The 26,120-nt window shown below is 31.4% G+C and overlaps 11 protein-coding genes across 11 annotated transcripts; 5 read left to right on the top strand and 6 right to left on the bottom strand.

The window, feature by feature from the left end:
• Positions 1-290: 290 nt before the first annotated feature.
• Positions 291-2,047, top strand: PPL_09247 (BTB/POZ domain-containing protein; the record flags this gene model as incomplete). The annotated part of the gene is made up of 3 exons (XM_020580044.1): positions 291-1,324; positions 1,411-1,692; positions 1,765-2,047. The coding sequence occupies 3 exons, from the start codon at positions 291-293 to the stop codon at positions 2,045-2,047; spliced, it is 1,599 nt and encodes a 532-aa protein (XP_020430719.1).
• Positions 2,048-2,165: 118 nt separating this feature from the next.
• med9 (putative mediator complex subunit 9) lies at positions 2,166-2,674 on the bottom strand (the record flags this gene model as incomplete). The annotated part of the gene is made up of 2 exons (XM_020580043.1): positions 2,166-2,334; positions 2,415-2,674. The coding sequence occupies 2 exons, from the start codon at positions 2,672-2,674 to the stop codon at positions 2,166-2,168; spliced, it is 429 nt and encodes a 142-aa protein (XP_020430718.1).
• Positions 2,675-2,815: 141 nt separating this feature from the next.
• Positions 2,816-4,544, bottom strand: PPL_09245 (uncharacterized protein; the record flags this gene model as incomplete). The annotated part of the gene is given in 6 exon segments (XM_020580042.1): positions 2,816-3,392; positions 3,454-3,576; positions 3,596-3,615; positions 3,724-3,967; positions 4,029-4,084; positions 4,272-4,544. The coding sequence occupies 6 exon segments, from the start codon at positions 4,542-4,544 to the stop codon at positions 2,816-2,818; spliced, it is 1,293 nt and encodes a 430-aa protein (XP_020430717.1).
• Positions 4,545-4,903: 359 nt separating this feature from the next.
• Positions 4,904-6,048, bottom strand: PPL_09244 (C1 family peptidase; the record flags this gene model as incomplete). Its single annotated transcript, XM_020580041.1, has 2 exons — positions 4,904-4,938; positions 5,091-6,048. 2 exons carry the CDS (start codon positions 6,046-6,048, stop codon positions 4,904-4,906), a joined length of 993 nt encoding a protein of 330 aa, XP_020430716.1.
• A 1,328-nt stretch (positions 6,049-7,376) lies between these two features.
• On the bottom strand, positions 7,377-11,480 carry PPL_09243 (Ras GTPase domain-containing protein; the record flags this gene model as incomplete). Its single annotated transcript, XM_020580040.1, has 6 exons — positions 7,377-7,646; positions 7,714-8,964; positions 9,041-9,556; positions 9,629-9,909; positions 10,412-10,484; positions 11,475-11,480. 6 exons carry the CDS (start codon positions 11,478-11,480, stop codon positions 7,377-7,379), a joined length of 2,397 nt encoding a protein of 798 aa, XP_020430715.1.
• A 61-nt stretch (positions 11,481-11,541) lies between these two features.
• On the top strand, positions 11,542-13,455 carry PPL_09242 (uncharacterized protein; the record flags this gene model as incomplete). Its single annotated transcript, XM_020580039.1, has 4 exons — positions 11,542-11,545; positions 11,577-12,358; positions 12,447-12,533; positions 12,604-13,455. The coding sequence occupies 4 exons, from the start codon at positions 11,542-11,544 to the stop codon at positions 13,453-13,455; spliced, it is 1,725 nt and encodes a 574-aa protein (XP_020430714.1).
• Positions 13,456-13,608: 153 nt separating this feature from the next.
• Positions 13,609-14,793, bottom strand: PPL_09241 (OTU domain-containing protein; the record flags this gene model as incomplete). The annotated part of the gene is made up of 2 exons (XM_020580038.1): positions 13,609-14,133; positions 14,215-14,793. The coding sequence occupies 2 exons, from the start codon at positions 14,791-14,793 to the stop codon at positions 13,609-13,611; spliced, it is 1,104 nt and encodes a 367-aa protein (XP_020430713.1).
• A 227-nt stretch (positions 14,794-15,020) lies between these two features.
• On the top strand, positions 15,021-16,743 carry gtf2f1 (transcription initiation factor IIF subunit alpha; the record flags this gene model as incomplete). The annotated part of the gene is made up of 2 exons (XM_020580037.1): positions 15,021-15,524; positions 15,643-16,743. 2 exons carry the CDS (start codon positions 15,021-15,023, stop codon positions 16,741-16,743), a joined length of 1,605 nt encoding a protein of 534 aa, XP_020430712.1.
• Positions 16,744-16,866: 123 nt separating this feature from the next.
• Positions 16,867-17,832, top strand: PPL_09239 (inorganic pyrophosphatase; the record flags this gene model as incomplete). The annotated part of the gene is made up of 3 exons (XM_020580036.1): positions 16,867-16,974; positions 17,045-17,555; positions 17,621-17,832. 3 exons carry the CDS (start codon positions 16,867-16,869, stop codon positions 17,830-17,832), a joined length of 831 nt encoding a protein of 276 aa, XP_020430711.1.
• Positions 17,833-17,977: 145 nt separating this feature from the next.
• PPL_09238 (PP2C family serine/threonine-protein phosphatase) lies at positions 17,978-20,698 on the bottom strand (the record flags this gene model as incomplete). The annotated part of the gene is made up of 1 exon (XM_020580035.1): positions 17,978-20,698. The coding sequence occupies one exon, from the start codon at positions 20,696-20,698 to the stop codon at positions 17,978-17,980; it is 2,721 nt and encodes a 906-aa protein (XP_020430710.1).
• A 3,952-nt stretch (positions 20,699-24,650) lies between these two features.
• maoD (flavin monoamine oxidase family protein) lies at positions 24,651-26,109 on the top strand (the record flags this gene model as incomplete). Its single annotated transcript, XM_020580034.1, has 2 exons — positions 24,651-24,776; positions 24,859-26,109. 2 exons carry the CDS (start codon positions 24,651-24,653, stop codon positions 26,107-26,109), a joined length of 1,377 nt encoding a protein of 458 aa, XP_020430709.1.
• Between the last annotated feature and the right edge of the window lie 11 nt (positions 26,110-26,120).

Genomic DNA, 26,120 nt, shown 5'->3' with positions numbered 1-26,120 from the left:
TATAAAAAAAAAAAAAGAAGATCTGGGATAAGATGAATCAACCTTACACAAAAAAAAACACCATTATGAAAAGAGGGAATTAATTTCAACACAAAACGAAAAAACCTTTATTATAACAATTTAAATTACATGAAAGTGTTTAAATATTTGATATTTCAACAATTTTTTGTCGAACCAAGTGGTATGTTTATTAATTAAAATTAAAAAATTTGTACAAATATGTTTTAGTAAACATCAATCTTATAATTTTGAAATTTTATTAATTTTTATAATATTATTATTAATTTGAAATGGATAGACAGAACTTATCATCTATTAGGTCAATGAGTAAAGATAATTTATTAAAGTTACATTTTTCCTCTTTAAATTCACATACAAAGTCTAATAGTAATAATAATAATAGTAATTTATCTAATTCATCAAATAGAAATAGTAGTAGAAATAATAAAAGTAATAATATGTTAGAAATTCATAATAATGGAACAAATAGTATTGGAAGAGCAGGTCTAAACAGTGAAGATCAGAAAATAATTCAAGATCTAAACTCATTGGAGTTGGAAGAGATTTCCTCTAAATTCTCATCTACCTATGGACCACCAGCGTCATTATCAAGAACATCATCAAAAGATAGAAACTCTGATACAGAAAGCAGCTCTGATGATGACCTATCAATTCCATTACCAACTTCTACATTGAAAAATAGCACACAATCCATTTTAAAGAGTCCACTTGATAATCCGATTTTAAAGTTTCAAAGCGATAGTGAAGAAGAATCAGAGTTGGTAGTTAGCACATCTAAATCACCTAAACTACTCTACCCAAATAATATCAATAATAATAATATTAATAGTACTGATCAAAGCAATATAGAGAATATCAAACCAACCAATGATAGCAATAATAATAATCAATTGAACCAAAGAGAAAAGAAAGATGATTTGCCAACCTCTTCGGTCAATATTGTCGAGATAAATGGAGTTAGAATCGATAGAACCTCACCTGTTACGTTTAATGTAGGAGGAACACTCTTTGCAACTAGTTTAAATACCATTCTAAGAGCCAAAGACTCATTGTTATACAAGATAGTAGAGATGCAAATCCATCAGATACAAAAGGATCAAATTATATTCATAGATAGAAATCCAATTTATTTCAGTTGTATACTCGATTACCTGAGAACCTTGAAATACTTTTCACCAAGCGGACAAGTCAATACCGCTGCACTACTGGAGGAAGCGACTTTCTTTAAAGTAAAAGGTTTAGAACTTGCAATCAAAGATGAACCAGAGCTTACAAGAACTGATATAGTAAAGATATTAAATTCGTATGTATTGTTTATAATAATAGTAATCTAAATAACTTTTTATTAATTTAATTTTAATAATTGTTTCATATTTAAAATATAAAAAGATGTTATGATTTCCCAAGATTACAAGGACTGTGGTTGAATAAAGCGAATCTTACAGGTTTGGATTTGAGTTGTGCACTTTTGAACTATTCTAATCTAAGTTATTGTATTATAAGTAATACAACAATGAATCAAGCATCTTTTGCCAACTGTAGAATGGATGGCGCCATCATCAATACAAACATTGGATCAAACTGTGTTTTTAATCGTGCATCAATCATTAATGCAAATTTTCAGGATAATACATTGCATGAATCACAAGGTTATTTCGTTAACTTCACAGGGTAAATATATTTAATATAATATATATTTAATTGATATTATAGTTGTTAATATTAATATTTATAATATGTTAGATCAAATTTAACAGGTACAAACTTTGCATGTTCAGATCTGAAAGGTTCGAAATTCGTTGGTGCAATCTTATATGGATGTGATTTGTCTCACTGTGATCTGACGGAGTGTGATTTCACTAATGCTAAGTTTGATGAGACGACAAACATCAGCTGCGCTATTTTGACCAACGCTATCTTTGAAGGCTGCAATAAAGAAAAGGCATTCTGTAAAAAGAGTTTCAAGAAACCAAAGAGTATAAGAGTAAAATCAAAGATATCAACATTGCCTGGAATGATGTTGTAATAAACAAACATTATTGTATCATTTTTTTTAATAATTGTAAAGCAAAGAAGAAGATCTTTTTTTATCTCTTTTTCTACTTATTATTTTGTTTATAGTTACTATATATATACATATTTATTTATTCTGTCATTTCTATATCTTGATTTACACTATTAATCATATTTGTATCCTGTTGTTGATCTATATTATTATTGTTTGATGATGATGATGATGATGATTGTTCATTCTCATCGCTATCTGTATATTTTTTAAACATTTCAACCTCTGTAAGTTTTGCAATTAGTTCCCTATATATATAAAATGAATTAATGTTTAGTATTCTTTTTACAATTTAATCTAACTAACATTGCTTATTATAGATGATTACTTTTTCTTTCTTAATTTATCTTTATATGATTTTAATAATAATTCTTGTTCTTCAAGTGTTCTATTTGTGCCTGGTATAGAGTTAAGAACTCTTAGTGATTTAGCTACCTTTTCGTTGAGTGCATTGACTGCTCTAGATACCTCAAGCTCATCATCTTTAAGCCGAGAGATAATATCTAATATAAAAGGAAAAAGTTGAAATTCTTTTAATAAATCTTCAACTGATTGTTGAGGTTCTTGTTCTATCTTTGAATTCATCATCATTTAATGATCAACAAAGTTTTTTACCTTAGTTAAATTAGTGTGCGAAAAAAAAAAATTAAGATACATTACACTGATCATTTTAAAAAGTGAAATATAGTAGTTAATGATGTTCACAAATCTGTTTATTTATTTATTTATTTATTCTTTTAATAATGATAAAAGTGAAGAATTAATATTAATATTAAATCGATTAATTCTATCTTTGATTAGCTCTGGGTGTTTGCGGTGAAGTGGTGAAATAACTTTGAAAATAAATTCTATATAGTGGTATTGAGGATCTGATTGTTGGTATAATGTATATGAATTGCATAGATATTCGATGACAGCTAAATCAAGAAGATTTGTTAAATCGTTTGGATTGTTGTTTTTAAGTGCCCGACTAACAACAAAAGTCACAACGTCACCAACGATATATAATATACTGTCTTGTGTATCCTGATGGTTTGGTAGATCGCCTTTTAAACAATGTGTGATAATAGGTTTCAGTGCGACTGTGTTATAGATTGAATCTATAGATCTCTCATCTCCTGATTCAATAAGTTGTTCTAGTCCTCTAATGATCGATACTGTGATATCTTCTATATATTTTTCATCTTTGTAATTGCTATAGTATCTTTTATATTGCTCTACCATTCCAATATCTATAATATGATGTACATATCTTTCTTCTTTATGATCTAATAGTAATTTATAAACTATTTCAAATGTATTTAATCTTTTTTGTTTTTGTTAATATCAATCTACTACTATTTATCAAAACTAAAATGTTTACATACAAATTAATTCTATCTATATTTAAATGATTGAAATGTGACAAGTACTTTGAAAGACTTGACAAGATACCAAGTTCTATGTATTGGTTAAACAGTGATTCTGTTTCTTCCTTCTCAGTGAGTGCACTTAATATAAAGATAATACTCTTTGATATACTCTTGTTGCTAAAGTTTAAAGGGAAGTAACTAGATATAAAAGAGAGATATATTGAAATCTAATCGATAGTTAGTGTCAATTGAAATCTATAGCGACAGTTGATATTGAATATTTACTTGTTTATCTGATATCCTATCAATAGCATTATCTCTGTGAATTGCACTTAATGATAAGTTTAAAGATTGCTCTACGATGTCGATATTTGATTCCCATCTCTTTAATACATCGAATATCGTATCGATCGCATTGATATGATTGAAGAGAATGACATTATCACCAAGCTGAACAAATCTAGTTATACATTCAACTATTTTCAGAATATTCGATGGTTCATTCTCTTTAGCTATTAAATACAACAATCTATAAATTTTTTGTTAGCTCTTTTTTTTTTTGATAAGTTAGAGAATTTCAATAAACATACTTTGGAATCGCTTTTGTTCTAACCAAGATATCCAATGTTTCTTTATAATTTGTTAACTAACAGTTTGATAATATTAATAAAAATATAAATAAAAAAATAAATAATACTATATAATAATTACTATTTCAATTATATTTAAAACAATTGATCTTGTAATAATACACTGTTAAATTGGCAATTTAAATATATTAGTAAAATAGATAGATTGAAAATAAAATAAAAAAAATTAGTTTAATTCTATACATTTTCACCGGTGAAAGTATTCATTTTAATATATAACAGTGGTATTAATTGCTGCTCTAATATATTAATACTCTCTGGAATTGAATTATCAAACAATGTATTTATTTGACCATTGTGTATCTTTTGTAGTAATGATTTTCTAATACTATCTGAGGTGTCTGCTTTTTGTAACTGTTTTAATAGATGATCAAGTGGTATCGACGACAATGATTTCCATTTGAATAAAATCGTTATAACTACAATAATTATAACTATCACTATTGTCCAATACATATATAAAATTGATATTAATTTATAAAATAAGTTAAAGATTTAAAAAAATAATAAAGATTGCAGTGTTTAAAAAAAGAATTTTGATTTTCAAAAATTTCTGGTTTCTTGTTTTGGACCCAAAATCGATTCTTTGAAGTTATTTCAAAATAAAATAATAAAAATAGATATACAGTTATTATTAAAAAAAAAGAAATATATATAAAATGTTTTATTAAATCGGATTTTTAAATATTATGATATAACTCATAGTTGAATGGTTATACATATAATAAAAATAAAAAATATTATTAAGTAATTATTGTGATACTAATCGATTAGTTCGTTTCGTTAGTTAATTATTTGTTGTTATAACAAGTAGTTTAGACAACTGGAATTGAAGCCATCGATGAGATACCTGCAATTTGTTAAATAAGATAGAATTAGTAAATTGTTAACAGTTTAGTTTAAATAGAAAAGAAAAAAATTAGTTACTCATTAACAATTTGCAGGTATCGTTGAGACGATATTGTTAAAGAATAATAATTTTTTTTTTTTTAAAATACATACCGCAGTGATTGCTCTTATCCTTAGCCATCCAAATGTAACCAGAAAGACCCCAGTTTGGACCCCAGGAATTCTTAACGATCCAGTAGTTCGATGATCCTTCAGTACCGTAACCAACAGCGAGGACACCGTGATCCAAGTTGTATGATGAACAGGCTGGTTCGTAGTAGACACCAGATTTGTAGAGTTGGAAGGAGGAATGGGAGGCATCGATGGCAACAGAGACTGGTCCCTTGTTCAACTTGGCAGCCAAATCAGTTTCGGAACCTCTTTGGACGTCAATGTATGAGGAGATCTTGGCACCAATGTTGGCTGGGTTGAACTTACAGGTGTAAGAGTCGGACATGGTGTATGGGTATGACTCTTCAGTGTCGAGACCACCTTGTGCAATAACGTATTTCATAGCTGCATCCATCAAACCACCGTTGCATCCTTCGTTTCCATAGTCACGGGAGCAATCCATCAATTGTTGTTCAGAGAGCGAAGCAAAGTTACCAGTGGCAATTTGGTTGGCACCTTCAATGGAACCAGTGGTAGAGAATGACCAACACGATCCACATTGACCTTGATCCTTGACACGACCGACGGCACCGGATGATCTCCAATCGAGCGAGGCGGCAACTGGGGCGAAAACCTTGTTCAACTTGATAGAGGCGGCTTGTTGTGGAAGTCTGGAAGCATCGACCTTGACACCGAGATAGAGATTTCTGTATTCTTCATTGGACAAATCGGCCAAGTGATTGACACCGAGAACGGTGGAGTGACCTTGCGAGTTCCACTTGTGGATCAAGTCGAGATTGTTTTTAAAGGCATTGTAACGGTCTTGGAATTCGAAAACATCGTAGGCACGATCGAGACGGACCATCCAATTGGTGAATTGATTTTGGTAGTGTTGCTCAGAGAACAATCTGTTTGCTGAAGCAATACCTACAATCAAAAAGAGTGCAAGTAAAATTCTCATTGTTTTTAAATTTGATTTATAATATGGATAAAGTGTGATTATAGATTTACTGGTTAAAATAATTTAGGTGTAGAAAAGTATTATTATTATTTACAAAAGAAAAAAAAAAAAAAGTCTGTTTTAAATATATTACACTATTTTATATTATATATATTTAGTTAATATTGTGATTGGGATATGAATATTACTTTCAGCAGTTCTGGGAGTTTAAATAGTTTCTTCGATGACGTAGAAAAATAGAATTCAAAAAATAATTAAATTAAATAAAAATAAAAAGAAAATTCTTTGCTACACAAGAGAGAAGTTTGTAGAAATTTCATGCGAAATATATTGTACAACTTTTACTTTTTTGGAAGACCCTGTTTAACGACCCTTGTTTTTTTCAAAAAACTAAACAGAAAATATTCCCTGGAGAAATCAAAATATTAAATTTTCAATTTTTTGCGATTTGACCAGTGTTGCAAAAAAATCAAAAAAAAACGAGATCTTGGTATTCATAATCTTAATGCAATTTAAAAGAATGAAAATATCGCTTTCGCAATCTTAACTGTTTTGTAACCAGTAAAAAATCCTGGAGGTTACAAATTTCATTTGCAACACTGCAATTCAACATAATCTGGTAATATGAATATTTTTTAAATATTTTATTATTAGTTCTAAAGAATATGAAGTTAAAAAAAAAAACAAAATTTAATACATTTTATATTATCTCTAATAAATGATTATCTATACTATATTCATTATAACATGATTTCATTTTTTTATTTTTAACCTATTGTTCTTCTCTAGGTCTAATGAATTGAATAATCATCTTAATTTTTATTTTTATTTCAATTATGATTAAATTAATAAAGACAAGCAAAAATATTATTATTTATTCTTATAATTAAAAAAAATTAATCTTATTTATTTAAAAATAGAGTAAATAACTGAGAATTGTTGTCAATGTTTATGAGGATACAAACTACTATTGCTTAAAAGGTAATTGTATTATAATAATGTGTGATTGGGTGCTCTCGATTGACAGAGGTGGAGGTTGGGATTTATTGGATGAGTAACTATTAAAAACTCTATTATTTAATAGGTGGACCAAAATCATGATTCCGACATATGTTGGATTCAATGCTAACTGATTATTCTATTTATCTATTATTATTATTTGCAAATTGGTTTCAATGTTCGAATGACCTTATTTTACCAAATATTTGCTGATATATCTTATAGATTGATTAAATTGATTTTACAATGGGTTGTTGTTGTTTGGTTTGATTGTTTTTATCTTCTTTATGATCATCATTTATTAATATTATTTATTAATATCATAATTATTATGGTTGTATTAAATCTTGATAACTATTATTGTTGGAGAGGGAAGAGGAAAGTGGAGGTTGTGGAAGATTGTGTACTGTTAGATCATAAGATGAGGGAAGTATTGATGGTGATGAAATCGGAAGTGAGTTGGTAGGTGATGATGAAGGTGAAGCAAGCGGTGACACTGATCTCGATGACGATGAAGAAGTCGATGACATCGTAGATGAAGATGATACAGGATTGTCTGTATCTAAATTATAATTTGAAGATGGTACTTGAATTGATGGCTAAATTATTATAATAAAAGTAAATAATTGCAACAAATGATTTATATAAATGTATAGATATACTTACATTTCTACCATTATTTCTAAATCCAAATCCCATTTTCCATTTACCATTGGCATTGTTATTGTTTGAAGATCTATGATGGTGATGATGATGATTATGATGATGATGGTGATTGTGTGGTTTGTGATTTTCAAAGTTTGACAATGATCGTGATATTTGTCTCTGTGGATTGTATCGATTGTTGTTGTTATTGCTATTGTTGTTGTTGTTGTTGTTGTTGATTGTAGTTGATGGATTTGAATTTACATTATTGGTATAGTTGGATGGTCTTGGTGACGTGTGATTGTTAGACTCTTCGCTTATTGTGGAAAGCGTCGAGTTGGAATAGGAGTGTAAGTTGGATGATGATAGAATATTGGAATCCAATTTCAGACTCGACGATAGAACCTCTTGGTTGTCCAATGCCGACTCTAAATGTAGGTTCTCCATGAGCGTATTCCATTTCTTGATATTCTCTTCGAGTGCACTCTGTACGATCTCTTTAGTGATGTTTTTGGAGCGACCGCCGTTCATCTGATGATGAAGTTGTGGTTGTATCATCTTCTTCAAACAATTGCAAATCTTGAGATATTCATGACTACGCTGCTTCTCGAGCATCGACAAATCCTTGTATCTCGATCCCATCGACCGTTGTAGCAGGTCTTCGAGCTGCTTGCCAATGCGTCCATAAAAATCTGTGGCCAAATTCTGCAGTTCCGTCAGCTTGAGAATATCCGATGGTTGTGTCTTTGGTCGTTCTGGCTGCACAGACGACACCAATACAGGTCCACTTGGTTTGTCTTGATTCACTTGTTGTTGTTGTTGTTGTTGTTGTTGTTGGCCATCAATAGTTATCGAGTCTGACGACAAAGATGAAGAGTTTATAATATCAACAGGCTGACTTGTTGTTTCTGACTGTTGTTGTTGTTGTTGTTGTTTTGGTGAAAGTAAACCAGATGATTGTGGTGACTCTGAAATGGGTGTGGTTGTCTTTGAGGAGTTGGGAGAATCGAATGATTTCAGTTTCGAGTTGTTTGGATTCAGTATGATAGTTGGCATCGATTGAGAGATCATTCTTTCCTTGTTTAACTTCATTGACGAATGTCTGGAATCGGATGTCTGGATAGTTATTATTGTCGAACGTTTCTTTGATTCCATCTCCTGTTGCTTTCGCTCCAATATTAAATCAAGCAGCTTCTCAATTCCCTCTTTGACACCACTATCTTTTTTCGCACTCGTAAATTTCCAGAAATTATATTCACATGCTTTACAATACTAAATAAACAAATACAAATTCGACAATGTTATTAAATCGATTATATTACCATTACTTATATTATTCTATTCTTACATTATCTAAATCTGAACCATTTATAATTGAATCACCTAAATCTGATTTATTTGCAAATAGAGCAATTGGAATTCTGTGATCTAGATTATATCGACGTAATACATTCTTCCATTCATCGATTGCAACGATCGACGATGCATTGGTAGAGTCAAACATCATGATAACACCAGTGACACCATTGAAAATAGATCCAACATGTTTACCTCTTATCTCTGCTTGTGGAACATCTATAAACTGTATATAATAATAGCTATTTGACATATAATGATTATTATTATTTGAATTTGTTATAGGTGTCTGTTGTTGTTGTTGTTGCTGTTGTTGTATTTGATATTGTAATTGTAATTCATTGGTGGGTATTTGTGGTTGTTGAGTAGTAGACGATGCACCGACCGCCGGTTCCAATATCAGCGTCGATAGATCCACTCCAATCGTTGGTATATATGAATTTGTAAAACATTCCTGTAGATATCTTCTAATTAAACTTGATTTTCCAACTTGATGTCCACCTAAAATCTAATAATAATAATAACAATATTCATTTGTTTAATAATTTTTGAGTAACTTGAAAAATAAACAAACACTTACAACTATTTTTAAAACATGTTCAACTGGAAGTTCACGATATGAATTTTTTGGTGTGGTTGAAGTGGAGTTTGAAGTGGATGATGATGTCGAAAATGATGAGTGATGATCGTCGAAATTGGTGTGAGCACCAGCTCCAGATGAAGCTGAAGAGGAATCTGATGATGAACTATTATTATTGTTGTTGCTGCTGCTGCTATTGTTATTATTGTGATTGTCTTTACATGATGTGTTGGAACTACTATCTTTCTTTAATATCGTATCTAGGAATTTACTAAACATCACTAATTTGAACTAATCAATTTTAGTTTTGTTTTATATTGTTGGATTGTAAAAACAGTGTTTCCAGCTTTTTACTTTTTCTTCTCTATTTCCTAATGTATTTTAAACTAAATAAATAAAAAATAACAAATTAATGAAATGCTGTTTAATTACTGTTGTATAAATTTATTTATTATTACTATTATTAATTTATAATTATTTTTGTTGTTTGTTTTTGCTTGTAAAATTGGAAAATGATTGGTGGTTTTAATGATCCTATATTTATGCTGCTGTTTTGGATATTGGCTTAATTCAATTGTTTATTATGAAGTTACAATGTGGTTATGATCAAAAGTGTTTTCAGCTGAAAAGTTCAATTTTATTTTGTGTTAAGAATGTGTTATTAATGGGGTGTTTTTGTGTTGCGTTGAATTGATCTTTGCAAACTCTGTGTGTGTCTTGGTCGTTGCGATTGCAAAGAATATCCTTATAAAGTCAAAAATTTTAAACTAAATAAGATTTTACTTTGTTTATTGTATGATGAAGAAGATGATAAAAAAAGGTTTCTATTTTTTATTAAATAATTTTCTAATGATTGCTAAAAGAAAATAAATAAATAACTTTAAAAAAGTGTAAAACAAAAAATAAATATATATAAATTTGAAATGATGATGGTGATGATGAAATTGAATAGAAAACGATTTTAATAAAATTATCTCATCTCACAAGTTATTTAATGTATGATAGAAGCTAATGTGTTTATGATGAAAAAGTGTAAAGAATGTGGTGATTTTGGTTGTTTGGTGGTAAAGTTTCATATCAATTACTATTTATGATATTATTATATTTATCTTTATCATACTCTTAAATTTTCTTTAATTTATATCTCTTTCTCTTTTTTTACATACTACTATTATTATATTTGATTTAAATAAATGATTGATTTTAGTTTTTTGTAAAAAACAAAAAAAAGTAAAAGTGTTACGAAAATAATGATTATGTTCGCTTCTATTATGCGAATACTCTACTTGTCTAACAAAAAAAGTTCTATTTTTTGTTTTTGGGAATTCAAATCAGCTAATATCATGATCAAACAGTGGGGGTGATCTGTTTTTGTTTGTTTTTAGTTTTTTTTGTTTAGCTCGAAAATCGCAAAAGAAATTTCTTTCTTTAAATTTTTAATTTTGTTTTTGTTTTTTTTGGCGGAATCACCAGTTTAAGTTAAAGAGATTTTGTATGTAATTATTAACAATAATAATATTATTAAGGATTACTAGAGGATAAAATAATAATGATAAACTCAGTTAAATAAATATAAAAATAAAAAGTTTATTATTATTATCTATTTATATATTTGCACATTTCTCATAAAATTTTGATATCACTATTTATTTTGACTGGTCGAAAATCCAATCATAAGAAAGGTCAAAATTGATCAAATTTTTGACTTTACATTTCATCAAAATTCTGGCATGAAAAAGTAAAAAAAAACATAACCCAGTGTGACCATTCACACACAGAGTTTTAATTTAAATTCTATTTTGAGTCAACATTTTAAAACTGATAAATGTACATTTAATATATATACAAACATATTATTTTTTTTATAATCATTGTTAACAAAAAAAAACAAAGTAATCAACATCAAAGAAAAGATGAGTGATAAAAAGAAAAGAAAAAGTTAAAAAAGAAAAGAAACAGCACTCAAGGAGATCATCAAACTCATCGGCTCATGAGTCTGATATCGAAGCATCCGATGCATCCGACAATGAGAAGGTGCAAAAGAAATTCAAGTTGGATGCAGCGGATCATGCGATCGTCACGATGAAGTGTCACTATAAATCGAGACATGGCAAGCTGAGACTGACGGTGGAGCATCTCTGTTTTCTGGCGAGTATTCAACTTGGCGGTTCCAAGAAGAAGCTGATCGCACTCAAAGACATCCTCGACATTGAGTGTTCCGACGACAAGGGTGTGACGCTCACACTGCGCAACGGTAAATCACCGACTTTTCTGTTCAAAGAGAATCGCGAAGCGTTCAACTACATCGAGAATCAATGGATCAACACTGGCAATGGAAGAGGTAACTCTGCAACTCTACTGAATAACAGTATTGAGAATATGATTGATGGTGCACAAAGCAGCAACAACAATTCACAAAGAAATAGAGGTGATAGTATTAATAGTAATGGTAGCAATGGTGGTGTTGCCAATTATCGATATAGTGGTAATTTCGAGAGTCAGTTGAATCAGTCATTGACTTTGGAAAACAAGATAAGTGATTCCTATGGCAATGACATTGAGAAGGCAACCGCTTCAATGAAAAGACACTTTGATGTTCCACACTCAGAGACATTGGTTCGCGAATATCAATGTGCTCACAAAGGTTCATTGATGCAACATCATGGTAAACTATATGTCACAGAGAGATTCTTATTCTTTTATTCTGGATTGGCATCTAGACATCAAAAGGTAAGTAACACTTTTTAAATTATTTATTTATTTTACTAATACATTTTATTTATATTCATTTATTTAATTTATATATATATATATATAGTTTACTATAAAATTATTGGATGTCGTTGATATTTGTTTACCAGAGAAGAGTAAGAAATCAATTTTAATATCAACTAAAGATGAAGCTGTAAGTAAATTGTTTAACAAAAACAAAATAAATCAAAAAGATTATTAATATTTAAAGTTTTTTTTTTTAGTATTTGTTTACAGCATTTAAATATAAAAGATCAGTTGTATTTAAACAGTTGAATGATTTCTGGTTTGATTCAAAACAACATGGTGAGGTACCAGAGTTAAAGGTTTCAGTTGGTGGATTTACAAATACACCAATTCAAATGTTGATCAGTGACACTGAAGCCGGTATGAACAATCAATCTCCAAAGTCAAGACATAGAACTGGTTCAATTTCAGATCGTTTGGAAAAGATTGAGAATCTATCAACACCCATTGTATTACCAGAGGATAAAAAACCTGAAGAAGATACAACTGAATCAACAACAGCAACAACAACAACAGCAGATGGTAATGATACATCTGTTTCATCAAATATTACAGATAGTAATATTAATAATAATAGCAACAGTGGAGTTGGTGAATCAAACAATAAATCAGAATCAACTGATAAATTGGATGGAAGTAGTGGTGGTAGCAAGTCAAGTAAATCATCTATTTGGAAACCATCAAAGAATAGATTACAGTTGAAATTCAGTAGAGATAAAAGTACACCAACTGAACAACAACAACAGCAGCAACAACAACAAAAAGATCAACCTTCTAAACTATCAAATTCATCTGATAAAAATAGTTCGACAACATACCAAAATTCCAATAGCAAAACATCTAATATATCATTAACATCAACCACATCAACACCACTTCCAAAATCCAACACAGTTTCATCATACTCATCAGTTTCATCTATTATCGCCAGTAAGCCAAATGTAAAGATGGATTCGATGGATGTTGCGCCACCAACTTCATCAACTCCACTTTTTAAACATGATCCAAGACTCACCACAAAAGTTAAAAAGAGATGTTGTTGTTTCTAATAGATCGATCAGCCAATCAACCAATCAGTTTTTCTATATATATCACCAATCAATCAATCAACCAAATTCTTATTTTTAAAATCAAATCGATTAAAAGAAATATACATATATACATATAAAGATTAATCTCTAAACACTTTTGTTTATTTAATATTATTCATCTGTTGTTGTTGTTGCTGGTGGTAATGGTATTACACTGTTATAATGTTCACCAAGTGTGAATGCATGTTTATGATATGATAGATTGATTGGTTTAACTTGATTGTTATTTGATGATGATGATGATGACGATGTTGAAGTAGCAGTAGTACTTGTTGTTGTAGTAGTTGCTGGTTTAAAGAATTCTTCACCAATAATAATATCAGGTGAATAAGCATTGTAAATAACGATTGGTGTTTTTAGTGAGTGAGAGATTGCTTTTAGTTCCAAGTGTCCACCCCATTTACCGTCTTTCAATACAGTACTCTGACAGTACTCTTCAACTGGATTATCAGATTCCTCAAAGTCATCCTCTGCCAATACAAACGGTAGAAACTCGTCGGTGTTTGCACGAATATAATTAGCAGCCAACAGCCTCAGTTTCTTTTGATATCCATTGATATCTTTCTCTGCAATAGCGCCATTCACCAACAACTGATTAGCAATTGCATTATATAAACAATCACCATCTGATCTTATCTATTTATTTTAACACGTTAATGTTAGTATGTATTCACATTATATATATATTTAAAATCATATATGATATTGATTAGTTACATGTTTAAGAGTAAGTGATAATGGTGTCAATTTCTTTGCGAAATCAGCAAATTCAATTGAACCCTTTGAGATATGATTCTTCCTATCCTCTTCGAGTTGCTTGGCACGTGCTTCCTCCTCTTCTAATTTCTTTTGTTTCTTGAGCTGTGTCTTGGATGGACCCTTTGATTCAGAGTTGTTGGAAATCAAGAGATCGTTGATGCCTTGTTCGACTTTTTTCTGTTCTTCATCGAATCTGCTCATCTCTTGTTTGTGTTTAGCGAGTAGTTCATCTTCCATCTTCTTTGTCTTGACGGCCATTTCATCCTTTGCTTTCTTATCTTTCTTTGGTACAGAGTGTGCCATCTTATCGATTTGTTGCTGTAGTTTCTTCAACTCCATCTTATGTCTTTGAACCATCTTTCCTTTCGATTCTAACTTTGAATCATCATCATCATCGTTATCTTCATCATTTTCGACATCATCTCCTACTTTTTCATTTTCGCCTTCTTCCTCTTCTTTCTTTTGAACTACATTATCATCTTCTTCTTTATCATCATCGACAACAACCAATAATTTATTTGGTTTCTTTTTACCCATTATTATATCTATCTATCTATCTAGTTTATCTTTAAACAAACAAGATCTATTCTATTCTATTTTTATATCAACAACTGTTGTTACTTTTGTTTTTTAAAAAAAATTTTAAAATTTTTTGAAAAATTAAAAATATTTATTAAAGTTGTTTGATACAAAAAAATGATGATGTTGGATGTTCTGTTCAGTTTGTTAATTAATATTTTCGATAGATAATCTATATTAAAATAATGAATAATAATAATGGATTTGTAAAGAAAGAAGAAGATAGCAATAATAATAATAATAATGATGGTGGAAAAGTATATCCAATAGTACTTGCAAATACAACAAAAAGATGGAATATCGCAAAGTTTACGACCAAAGTTGATATTCCATCTTTTGAAAAACCAGTAAAGATGTATAAATATAAACCGGATCTAAGTGAGAATCCGAATGCTGATGGCAATAACAATGGTACTGGTGATGCAAACCCTAATGCTGCTCAGCAACAACAGAAAAAGAAAAAATATGAACCGAAACCTGTCAATCCAAAGACAATACCATGGAGACTGGAAGACAGTGAGGGAAACAATGCATTCCAAGGAATGATAGAGGGTAATCAGGCATCTTCTTACTTTGTATTCATGTTTCAGAGTGATCATACAATCAAAGCGGTACCATGCTCTGATTGGTATACTTTTAGAATGAGAAAAGATATAGAAGCATTGACCATTGAAGAGGCTGAAGCTTTTGTAAGTAACAACATATATATACGTTGTTGTGTGTGTTAACACAACAAATTAATAGTTAGTTAATTTAGTCACAGTGAGTATTAATATTATTATTATTGTTATGCCTATGCTTATGTAGATGAGTAAGAAAACAAAGGAAAGAGAAGATTGGAATGGTAGAATGACAAAGAAGACAACCGATACTGGTGCATCTAGTTCCAGCAATACTGAAGGAAAGAAGGACGACGAGGGTGACAAAGAAGACGATGAGTATAGAAAGGAGATCTACGAGGAGAAAGACAAGTTTAAAGCTAGCTTTGGTGCATCAAAGAAGAAGAGAAGAGGCGGAGAGGAAGATGAGGAGGAGATGGGTGAGGGCGACGATGAAGATGCACCGGATTTCGATAGTAAATTCGATGATGACGATGAAGCATTCGAAGACAACGATATTACCACTGAAGACGGTCCACAAATCGATGCGGAAGACGAAGACATTATGAATGAGCATCTGACAGCTGCCGGTGTCGAAATGAAGAACATCATCAAGAATATGGGTAAACAAGACAGTAGTGAAGATGAAGACAACGACGAAGATGAAAAATCAGACAGTGGTGACGACGATGATGAGGAGGAACCGGACGACGACGACTTTACACTCACCAAAGAGAATCTTAACTTTCGAAATACATATCCAAAGGTTGGAGTTAAAGAGGAACCAAAGTCACCGGGCGGAGCTGGTGGTAACACCAGTGGAAATGGTAGTTCAAAGACATCGACTACCACTACAACTACTACCACCACTACAAGCTCGAGCAGCAACAACACTCCACCCAACAAAAAGAAGCCGGCAGCCACTGCAGCGGCCAAGAAGATTGGATCGCCACCCGATCAGCAAACTGTCGGTGCCAAGAAGGGTGTGAAGAACAAGGCGGAAACTAGCGTCGCTACCACACCCAGCAACAGTAACAAAAAGTTGAAATCCGATCAGACACCACCTACATCGCCACCCACTTCACCATCAGCATCGCAATCCACAGAAGAATACCCACTGACAGAGGAATCTATCAAAAAGGTACTTCGTGCCGAACGCAAAATCACATCGATCGATCTCATCCAGCTATTCAAAACTCAACTTAGAACCAAAGATCAAAAGGATCTATTTATGAAATATACAAACAAATTGGCAAACATTGTAAAAGAAGGTGATGTCAGATATCTTGTATTGAAACCTGGAATTTAAATAAATTATTTGACGATCAATAATGATCATCTAAATTAGGAAAAAAAAAAAAAACTAATTAGTTTTCATTAAAAAACTAACAAGTTGTTGTTTATTTAATCATTTCTTATTTTTTCATCTACAATGTTTATCAGAAGATCATCTATCAAATTATTTAATAGTAGTTTAATATCACAATCAATCAGATTAGATTTGAACAAACATGTCAGATTCTACTCTTCGAAATTAAATGTAATTAATTACAGTTTTTTGTTGTATTCAGTTTTTTGAAAGATAGATATTGATTTCTAAATTTATTTAGATTACATTTAAAGAGGTTGGTGCAGAAGGTACATTTGATTATCGTGTAAAGTACTTCAAAGAGGATAGTGGTGATCAAATATCGCCATGGCATGAAATACCATTGGTTAATAAATCCAGCAGTACTGAGAACACCATCGTCTATAACTACATCAATGAGATGCCAAAGAATTCAAATGCAAAGATGGAGGTTAATACAAAAGAGCTTTACAACCCAATCAAGCAAGATATTAAGAAAGGCCAACTCAGATATATAAAGCACGGTAATTTGCTATTCAATTATGGATGCCTACCACAGACTTGGGAGAATCCAAAGTTAGCCGATCATCTCACTGGTTTGATGGGTGACAACGATCCGGTTGATGTCGTTGAGGTCGGATCAAGAGTTATTGCACGTGGTCAAGTGAAGCAAGTGAAAGTACTGGGTGCATTAGCACTTATTGATGAAGGTGAAACCGATTGGAAAGTTTTGGCAATCGATATTGAAGATCCAAATGCAAACAAAATCAATAGTATGTACTTAACATGATCATGATTTGTATCAACAAATTACTTACTCTATCGATTAAACTTTTAGCTTTGGAAGATCTTGAAAAGTTACAACCTGGTACAGTTGAAAAAGTTAGACATTGGTACAAGGTATACAAAGTTGCCGAAGGTAAAGGTGAGAATGAATATGCATTGAACGGTCAACCAATCGACATCAAACAAACACAATCTGTAATTTCAGAGACACATCATTATTGGAAAGACCTAATTGGAGAAAATTATAAATTCAAATTGGAATAAATAATTAAAAGTTTGCAAGTTAATCAAATTTAAGAGTGTACACCACTTTGTATGATTGATTATTCTTAATATAAATATATATAATTGATTCTATACATAATAAAAGGTTTATTTTTATATTTTTAAAATTGCATTTTTGATCTATCTAATCTAAATTGAATGGCGGGAATTTTATAACCATAACGGAAATGTTGTCGGTACTTCTTCTAGAATAGGCAATCTCTCTTAATTTCATACATGCTTTCTCTGGATCAGAGATTGGTGCCACTATGCTGATTGCTTCATCGTCTGACATCACATCCCAAATACCGTCGCATGCAATGATCATGAATTGATTCTTGATGTGTGTCTCTAAATTGATTGGTCCAAAGATGTCGGGTTCACAAGAAACGTATGGAACTAATAGCAAATCACCAAGTGCTCTTGAGACTGCGAGTTGTCCATTGACACGACTGGTAGTGACACCTGTGAATGCATTGACGGTGGTGACGACAGTACCTCCCAGTGCTTTGATACGTTCTTCTTCCTTTGGATCGTTTGGCTTGTGGTCGTTGGAGACACGCACAGCTACACCGTCACGACACAACACAGCACGACTGTCACCAACGTTGGCAACATAACCCTTCTTTCCAAGGAAGAGTGCAACAACTGCTGTCGTACCACCTCGCATGTTCTTGTCTTGAATGGCTCTGTGGAGTGAAGCGAACGACTCTTTCAGTGATTTAACTGGGTTGTGATTTGCTTTGAGTTTTTCAGCGAGATGCTTGTGTAGATCGGTGGCGGCGAGTTTGGCAACATCGTTTCCACCGTGTCCGTCAAACAATGCAAAGTAATCCTCGTCGATATGACCTCTGAAAGTACCGTAGATGACAGACTCGTCCTCCATGTTTGGTCTACGACCGATAGTATCGGCAAAACCAACGATGAAACGTGAGGAATGATGCTTGACAACTTTGAGTCCGCTATGTGATTTCACATTACTCGATTGGCTGTTCTTGCTCTTTTTAAATTTACTCAGTAGTCCAATTGGCTTTGACAAGAGTGAAGATGATTCCTTCGGCAGGACATTGTTGATTGAATCCAGTGACTCTGTGGATCTTGGTGATGGTGGTTTTGGATTGAGAGAGGGTGGTGGCAGGATCTCACCATTGGCACCTATCGATGGTGGTCCCTTCAAATAGAATGCATTACTTCTACCACGACCACCCTTTGGCATCTCTTCCTCCTCTGCCAACATATCCAGCAGACCTTGACCACCAAAGCTGTTACCCTTGAAATTATTCTCTGGTTCCAAATAAAAGTGTAAAGGATTGTCACCGTTGGAGGCGAGTGGCATCGATGCCGAAAGAAGTGAAGGTGAAGGTGAAGGTGATTCATTGTTGTTACTATTACTATTGATCTCGTGATTTGATTCCAATTCTTCCGATGGAAGATTGTTGGTTGCTGGTTGAATTTCTACATTATTTTTACTATTAAACAAATTGTCAGTGGTTGTGGTGGTGGTGGTGGTGGAGGAGGATGAAGTTGAGGTAGTTGGTTGGTTTGTTGGTGCAATTTGTGTGGATGATTGTGATGTTTTAATATTTGAATGACTTTGGTTGAGTGAATCGTGCTGTGGTTTTGATGCTGCTGGTGGAGCTTGTTGTTCCAACTCCAGAGGAATTGGTGGGGGTGTTTTCTTTGGTTTTTTCTTTACAGACAATCTCCACTTTTTCTTTTCTTTCTTTGTTGCTGTTGTTGTTGTTGTTGTGGCTGATTGGTCTGTTACTTCCTCTTCGTCTGAGGAGCATGAAGACGATGAAGGGTTGATGCTTGTCGTGCTTGGTGACTTTGGTATTGATGATGAGGTTGATGGTGGTGATAAAGCAGGTGAGGGCGTCGATGATTTATTTGATTTCTTAAACTTAAACAGTCTGTTCTTTTTGCTTGGTGTAGTCGAGGTTGTTGAGGGTGATTTAGGTGTAATATCGTTACATTCGGTGGTTGTGGGGGTGGGGGTGGTAGTGGTGGTAGTAGTGGAGACGCTTTGAGGTAGTGATGGTGCCGATGCAGACAGAGCAATGGGTGGAATCGAAGTCGAACCCGGTATTAATACAACAGGTAGTGATGATGCTGATATTGATAGTTTTCTACCTGGTCTGTCAGCTGGTATTGAAGATTCAATATTATTATTGCTGTTGCCCAGATTACTACTGCTTGTGTTGTTGTTGGTGGTGGTATTATTGGTGTTGGTGTTTGTAGTATTGTTATTACTATTATTATTATTAAATTCGATTATATTACAACTGTTGACAACATCTTCTATCTCTTTGATGATGTTAAAGATATTTTCAGTGGACAGTGAACTACTATTGGTATATGATGATAAGGAAGAAGAGGAATATTCCTCGACCAATGTAACTGGATTTCTAACACATTTTGTATTGGAACGATTTATATAGGTTGGTTTGTTATGATGATTGTGATGATGATGATGATGATGGTGATGATTGTGTGAAGATGTTTTACTGTTGCTACGTGATACTCTTCCATTGTTGGAAGTACTACTGTTGTTGGTAGCAGAGGAGGATGACGAAGATGTTGCGGTTGCATTTGGAGTGATACCACTAGCCGCTGCATTGGTATTAATCTCAGAGTCAGAGATGTCCTCTCCGGAAGAATTCGAGGACTCCTCGTCACTGCTACTGCTCGTGACGTTATTGTCTTCGACAAACTGCTTGTGTATATCGTCGGTATCCATGATCATATTATTATTTTGTTGTTGGTGATCTTGTTGTTGTTGTTCTTTTTCTAAACTACTATATTGTTGTTGTTGATGTTGATGTTGATCAAAATGAGGTTGATCCAATAAGATATCGGTTGACATGCTTATTGTGTATTATTAATATGAATATTAACTAATCTAATATAAACTAATATATTGTTATTATGAAACTAACAAATGTGAAGATATCTATATATCGAGTTATTTTTTGTATATATATATTGTTATTGTTTTTTTTTTTTTTTTGCTCAAGTACAAAAAAAAAAAGTTTAAAAAAAAAACCCAATAAAATGTGATTGAATGGATGAAATTGGAAGTATGTTGGATTGTTTGTATTGCAGAGTTGAATTGTTTATGTTGTTATTATTATTATAATTCTAAAGATTTATTGATACTATTACTAAAACATTAATATAATTGTATATATATATAAATTTGTATGATTTGTTTTGTTTTGATTTTTTAAATTTATATATATATATAAATATATAAAAGTTGTAAATGGTCTGATGATGTTGAAAAATGTGTTGGTAATTGATGATGTTAGCTTGTTGATTAATTTTACTGTATTCTAAATAATTAATTTAAAATGGAAAAAAAAAAACAAAAGATTGAAAGCATTGGTGTTTTCTAGGTTAGTACGGTTTGCTTGATTTGTTCTAATCGACTTTTATAGAAAGTTGATGTTTTTAGATAATTACAATTGATTTATAAATGAGAGATATATATGTATATATTGTAGAATATTGGATGCAATTGATAATTAGTTATAATTGCTTGCTATTGGTTGCTTGTTTGTTTGCTGATGAGTGCTGTGTGAATAATTGCGCTGTTGTTGTTGTTGTTGTTGTTGTTAACTACTCTCTGCTCACTTTTAACTAACTATAAAAATATTAGTGTGTTTGCTGATAAAATGATATTAAAAAAAAAAAACACAAATTAGTTAATTGTTATTTTTATTTTACTTTGCTTTGCTCAGCTGTTGTTGTTGTTGTGTTATTGTTAATCAGTATTTGTTGTATGGATGATGATATTTTTTGCTAACACAAAACAACACCAAAAGTGAATTAATTAACACTAACCTAAACTAAACTAAATTCAATATATATAATAAAATAATAATATAATACAATTTATTTATTTATTTATTTTATTTTATTTTTTAATATTTTATTTTATTTTTTGAAGTTTTTGACAAAATTGGATTGGATAAGAAGATTGCTATTTGATGATAAAAATGTTACTATTATTTTTACCTTTTATTATTTTATTTTATTTTATTTTTGATTTATTTTTTGTGTGGTGTAAACCGTTTATAAAAAAAAAAAAAACAAAAAAATTGTGTTGTTGCAAAAGAAAACAAAATTAAAAATTTTGTCTTATTTCAATATCCAATTGTGTGGTGGAGTGGTGGTGGTTTTAACCTTTTTGTGGTGATTATCATCAAGTTTTTGGCGGATAGCCAAGTGAATTAATTGATTGATTAAGCTTGCTCAATAATTAATTTTATCGTTTATTTTTTAATGGATATTTGTCTTATTTATGATTATACCAGAGACAACCAAACAAACAAATAAACAACAACAAAAGACAAGAAGTGTTCTGAATTTACTGACTACTTTACCGAATGATTTGGCTGACTTTTGATTGTTATTGACAACGATGACGATTTTTAATTAATTTGTGATGATTTCAATCTTAAAGCAGTCAGTTACAATAGTTATTTATTAAGTATAGTTACAGATTATGTTAATGTTTTTATAAATATTTAGTTGTTTTAGTTATAAAAACCAAGCATCTCCAGCTCTCTCTTATAAGAAAAAAAACGACAAAATTTCAATTATGTTTATTTTTAGAGCATCGCCCAGATTTGATAAAAATATATTTATAGTGCTATTAGATAAAGAAGTGAAATGAAAATAGTATTATAATTATATATAAATTTTAAAATTTTAATCAAAAAGATTGTAAATAAATAAAAAAATATCTGTAATTATTTTGTTTTATCTTTATTGGGAGTTGTAAATAGGAAAGATCAATTTTGATTTTTGATTGGAATCCTAATTAATTAATGAAGATATATAGATGATGAATAGTTATAGATTCAAATGAATAATGAATGATAATGGAGAAAATAAATATATACTATTTAAATAATCCAAAATAAATAAATAAAATATCATTTAAAATTTAAAAGTTTAATTTATATTGATTTGATTTGGTTGTTTGTTTAGAATGATGTTGATGATGTTGATTTATTGGTTGTATGTATGTGTAGTTCACACAATAGTATCTTGTTTTTGTATTAATTAAATATATTGATGATGTTGATGCATTAGATTAATGTGTCTTTAGTGACACACTAAATATAGGTAACACTTGAATTTTATTTAAATTCAAAGTATTGTTTTGATTAGTCAGAGTAAAGTGTTTCACAATGCGTGTGGTCATTGATATTTAATATAATATAAGTGATTCTCCAATATAACAATCAGATGATGTCATTGTATTTCCAAAAAAAACAAACAAATGTTTTAGTTGAAAATAGGATCAATGTGATATGAGTATAGTATATCTTATCTTTTATAAAATATTTTTAGTTGTCGATTAAAAAATCAGTATTTGATTTGGTCTATTATATAATATGTCATTTCCTTATTGGAATTAGATGTTGTTTCGAAATAATAGTTATTGTCATTGACATCTATGTTGTGGTGTAGTGTTTATGTGATTGTTTGCAAATGTTGGTGTATAGGTATCGAATACCTATATTAGGTATGTACATTGGAAACCATACTTGCAAATATAGTTTGATCGATAGTGTTTTGTTTTTTTTTTTTTACTTTTTTAGATTTGTGATGTGCTAATTTTATATATGTATGTATAATTATAATTATTTACAATTATTTCCAAATAAAAGAAAGATAAGAGCAATGATGTTTTTTTTTTATTTATTTTATTACTTTTATTATATTTTTTATTGATTTGATTTTGTTTGTTTAATATATTTTAAATTTAAATGATGATGTTAATTGAGGATGGTGTTTGTTTTGGTTTTCTTTCAAAATAAATAAATTTAATATATAATATATGGATGAAGATATATAAATACAAAGCAATATTAATAGAAACAATAGTGGTAGGGTTTGGCAGCCACACTGTGCTAATAACTCAACAACTCATTTTTTTCATTGTGGTGGGAGTGGTTCTGTTAGAGGATGGGTTGATTACTGATTGGTGGTGAAGTGGTAGGAAACATAATCGATGAGTATACTGATGGATAGTAACATTTTGTTACTGATGGGTGAACATAGAGAAATATAGTGATTTTCAACTTCTCTAACCAATAGATTAGATTGCTTTACAACGACCACCAGCCATCTTAAAAGTGAACTGTATTGTTCAGTTTTTCTGTTAAATAGTATTACTATTGAACGAAAAACAAAACAAACACAACAGGTGTCTTTTCTTTCTTAATATTGATTCAATGATTTGATTTAATTATTATATGTTTAAAAGAAAACCTTTTTAAATTATAAAATTTTGTTCTACAGATATAAAGATAGGAGGAATGATTGATTGTATAATAATATTATACTTTACATTTTAATTGAAAAGATAATAAAAATAGAAAAAAAAAATAAAGGGTTTATATTATTGGTGTTCATTTAATGATCACCTAAAGCAAAAGAAAAAAAAAATTAATAAAAAACAAAAATATGTATTCATCAGATTATTTTTTATTTATTTGAATAGTTTAAAATTCATTGAATTCAAACACTTTGATTTTTACCGCGAAGTAAACAATATTGTTAACAATTTCAAAAAAAAAAAAAAAAAAGATCTTATTTTGTTTGAACTTCAAAGAGATCGAAAAATCTTTGAATTTTTTGGTATTGAACCTATAACCACACATCTTCCCAGGTTATGAAAAGGTTACAAAATTGGATAACAAATTTTTTAATTAATTCATTGTTTTCTTAAGAGATCATTCATTCTTTTATTTATTAAACAAATTTAGTTAGTTATCTCTCTCTTTATTATAATCTAAGAAATGAGTTTAGAAGTAGATCAACATTTATATGATGTCATTATCATGGGTGGTGGTGTCTCTGGATTGAGAGCAGCCACACTATTAGCAGCGCAATCGAAATCTGTATTGGTGCTAGAGTCAAGAGATGTATGTTTCTATGTTTACTATTATCGATTTAGAGGGTGATCACTTTAGTATTTAACTTTTGATGTAATTACATAATATTTAGAGGGTTGGTGGAAGAATTAATTCAGTGGAGTTCGATGGTTATCGATGGGATATAGGTGGGCAATGGGTCGGTCCTGCACAGAAGCGTTTACTGAGTTTAATTCAAGAGTTGGGTCAATCGACATTTCCACAACAACAGCAAGGCAAGAAAGTCGTAGAGATAAATGGTGTGTTTGGAAACTACACCGGTACCATTCCACCTTTGGGAATGGTAGGTCTAATCGAGTCACAGGTGGCGCTCTATCGATTGGAGAGAATGGCACAGACTATCGATCCACAATGTCCTTGGGATCACAAGAATGCAGAGGCTTGGGACAATATTTCCGCACAGGCATGGGTCGACAAGAATATCTGGACAGAGTTGGCCAGGAAGATGATACACATTGCCGTTACATCGGTTTTTTCAACCGATCCCAAGGAGATCTCATTCCTCTATCTTCTTCATGTATTCCGTGCATCGGGTGGTGTGATGCGTACTCTTGAAGTTCCGAATGGTGCTCAACAAGATCGTATCCTTGGCAGTGCACATCAACTCTCGCTCACGATGGCAGAGCGTCTCGGTGGTGACACTGTTGTCAGACTGAACCACAAGGTGTCGGATATCGACACAACCGATCCATCCAAAGTAACAGTGACATGCAGTAATGGCAAGCGTTTCTTTGCCAAACGATTGGTGAGCTCAATTCCACCAATCTTGCTTACACGTATCAACTTTGAGCCACAACTACCGATGGCGCGTCAGCATCTAAATCAAAGAATGTTCATGGGTATGGTTATTAAATTCATTATTTTCTATGATACATGTTTCTGGAGAACACTTGGATTCGCAGGTGAGATTCTGAGCGACCGTCATTCAGTATCGATTTGCTTTGACGCCTCGTTTGTAGATGGATCGAGACCTTCCATTGTTGGATTCTTTGAGGGTGGCCACGCAAGAGTCTGGTCCGACAAGACACAGGAGGAGCGTAAGGCAGAAGTAATCGATTTGCTATTCAAGTCATTCAATGATGAACGTGCCAAGCATCCAATCAACTACCTCGAGAAAGATTGGATGAAAGAGTCAGAATCACTTGGTGGTTACGCCGCAATTTGTCCACCTGGATTATTGACCTCAGTCGGTAAAACTATTCGTGAACCAATAGGACGTATACATTTTGCTGGTACTGAAACGGCAACTGACTGTGCTGGTTATATAGAAGGAGCGATTCAATCGGCTGAAAGAGTAACAGCTGAACTATTACCATTATTATAAAATTGACTCAA

The sequence above is a fragment of the Heterostelium album genome (genome assembly GCF_000004825.1).
Source record: "Heterostelium album PN500 unplaced genomic scaffold PPL_scaffold9, whole genome shotgun sequence".
NCBI lineage: Eukaryota > Evosea > Eumycetozoa > Acytosteliales > Acytosteliaceae > Heterostelium > Heterostelium album.
The sequence above is the reverse complement of the archived record's forward strand: the minus strand, read 5'-3'. Positions and strand labels throughout refer to the sequence as shown.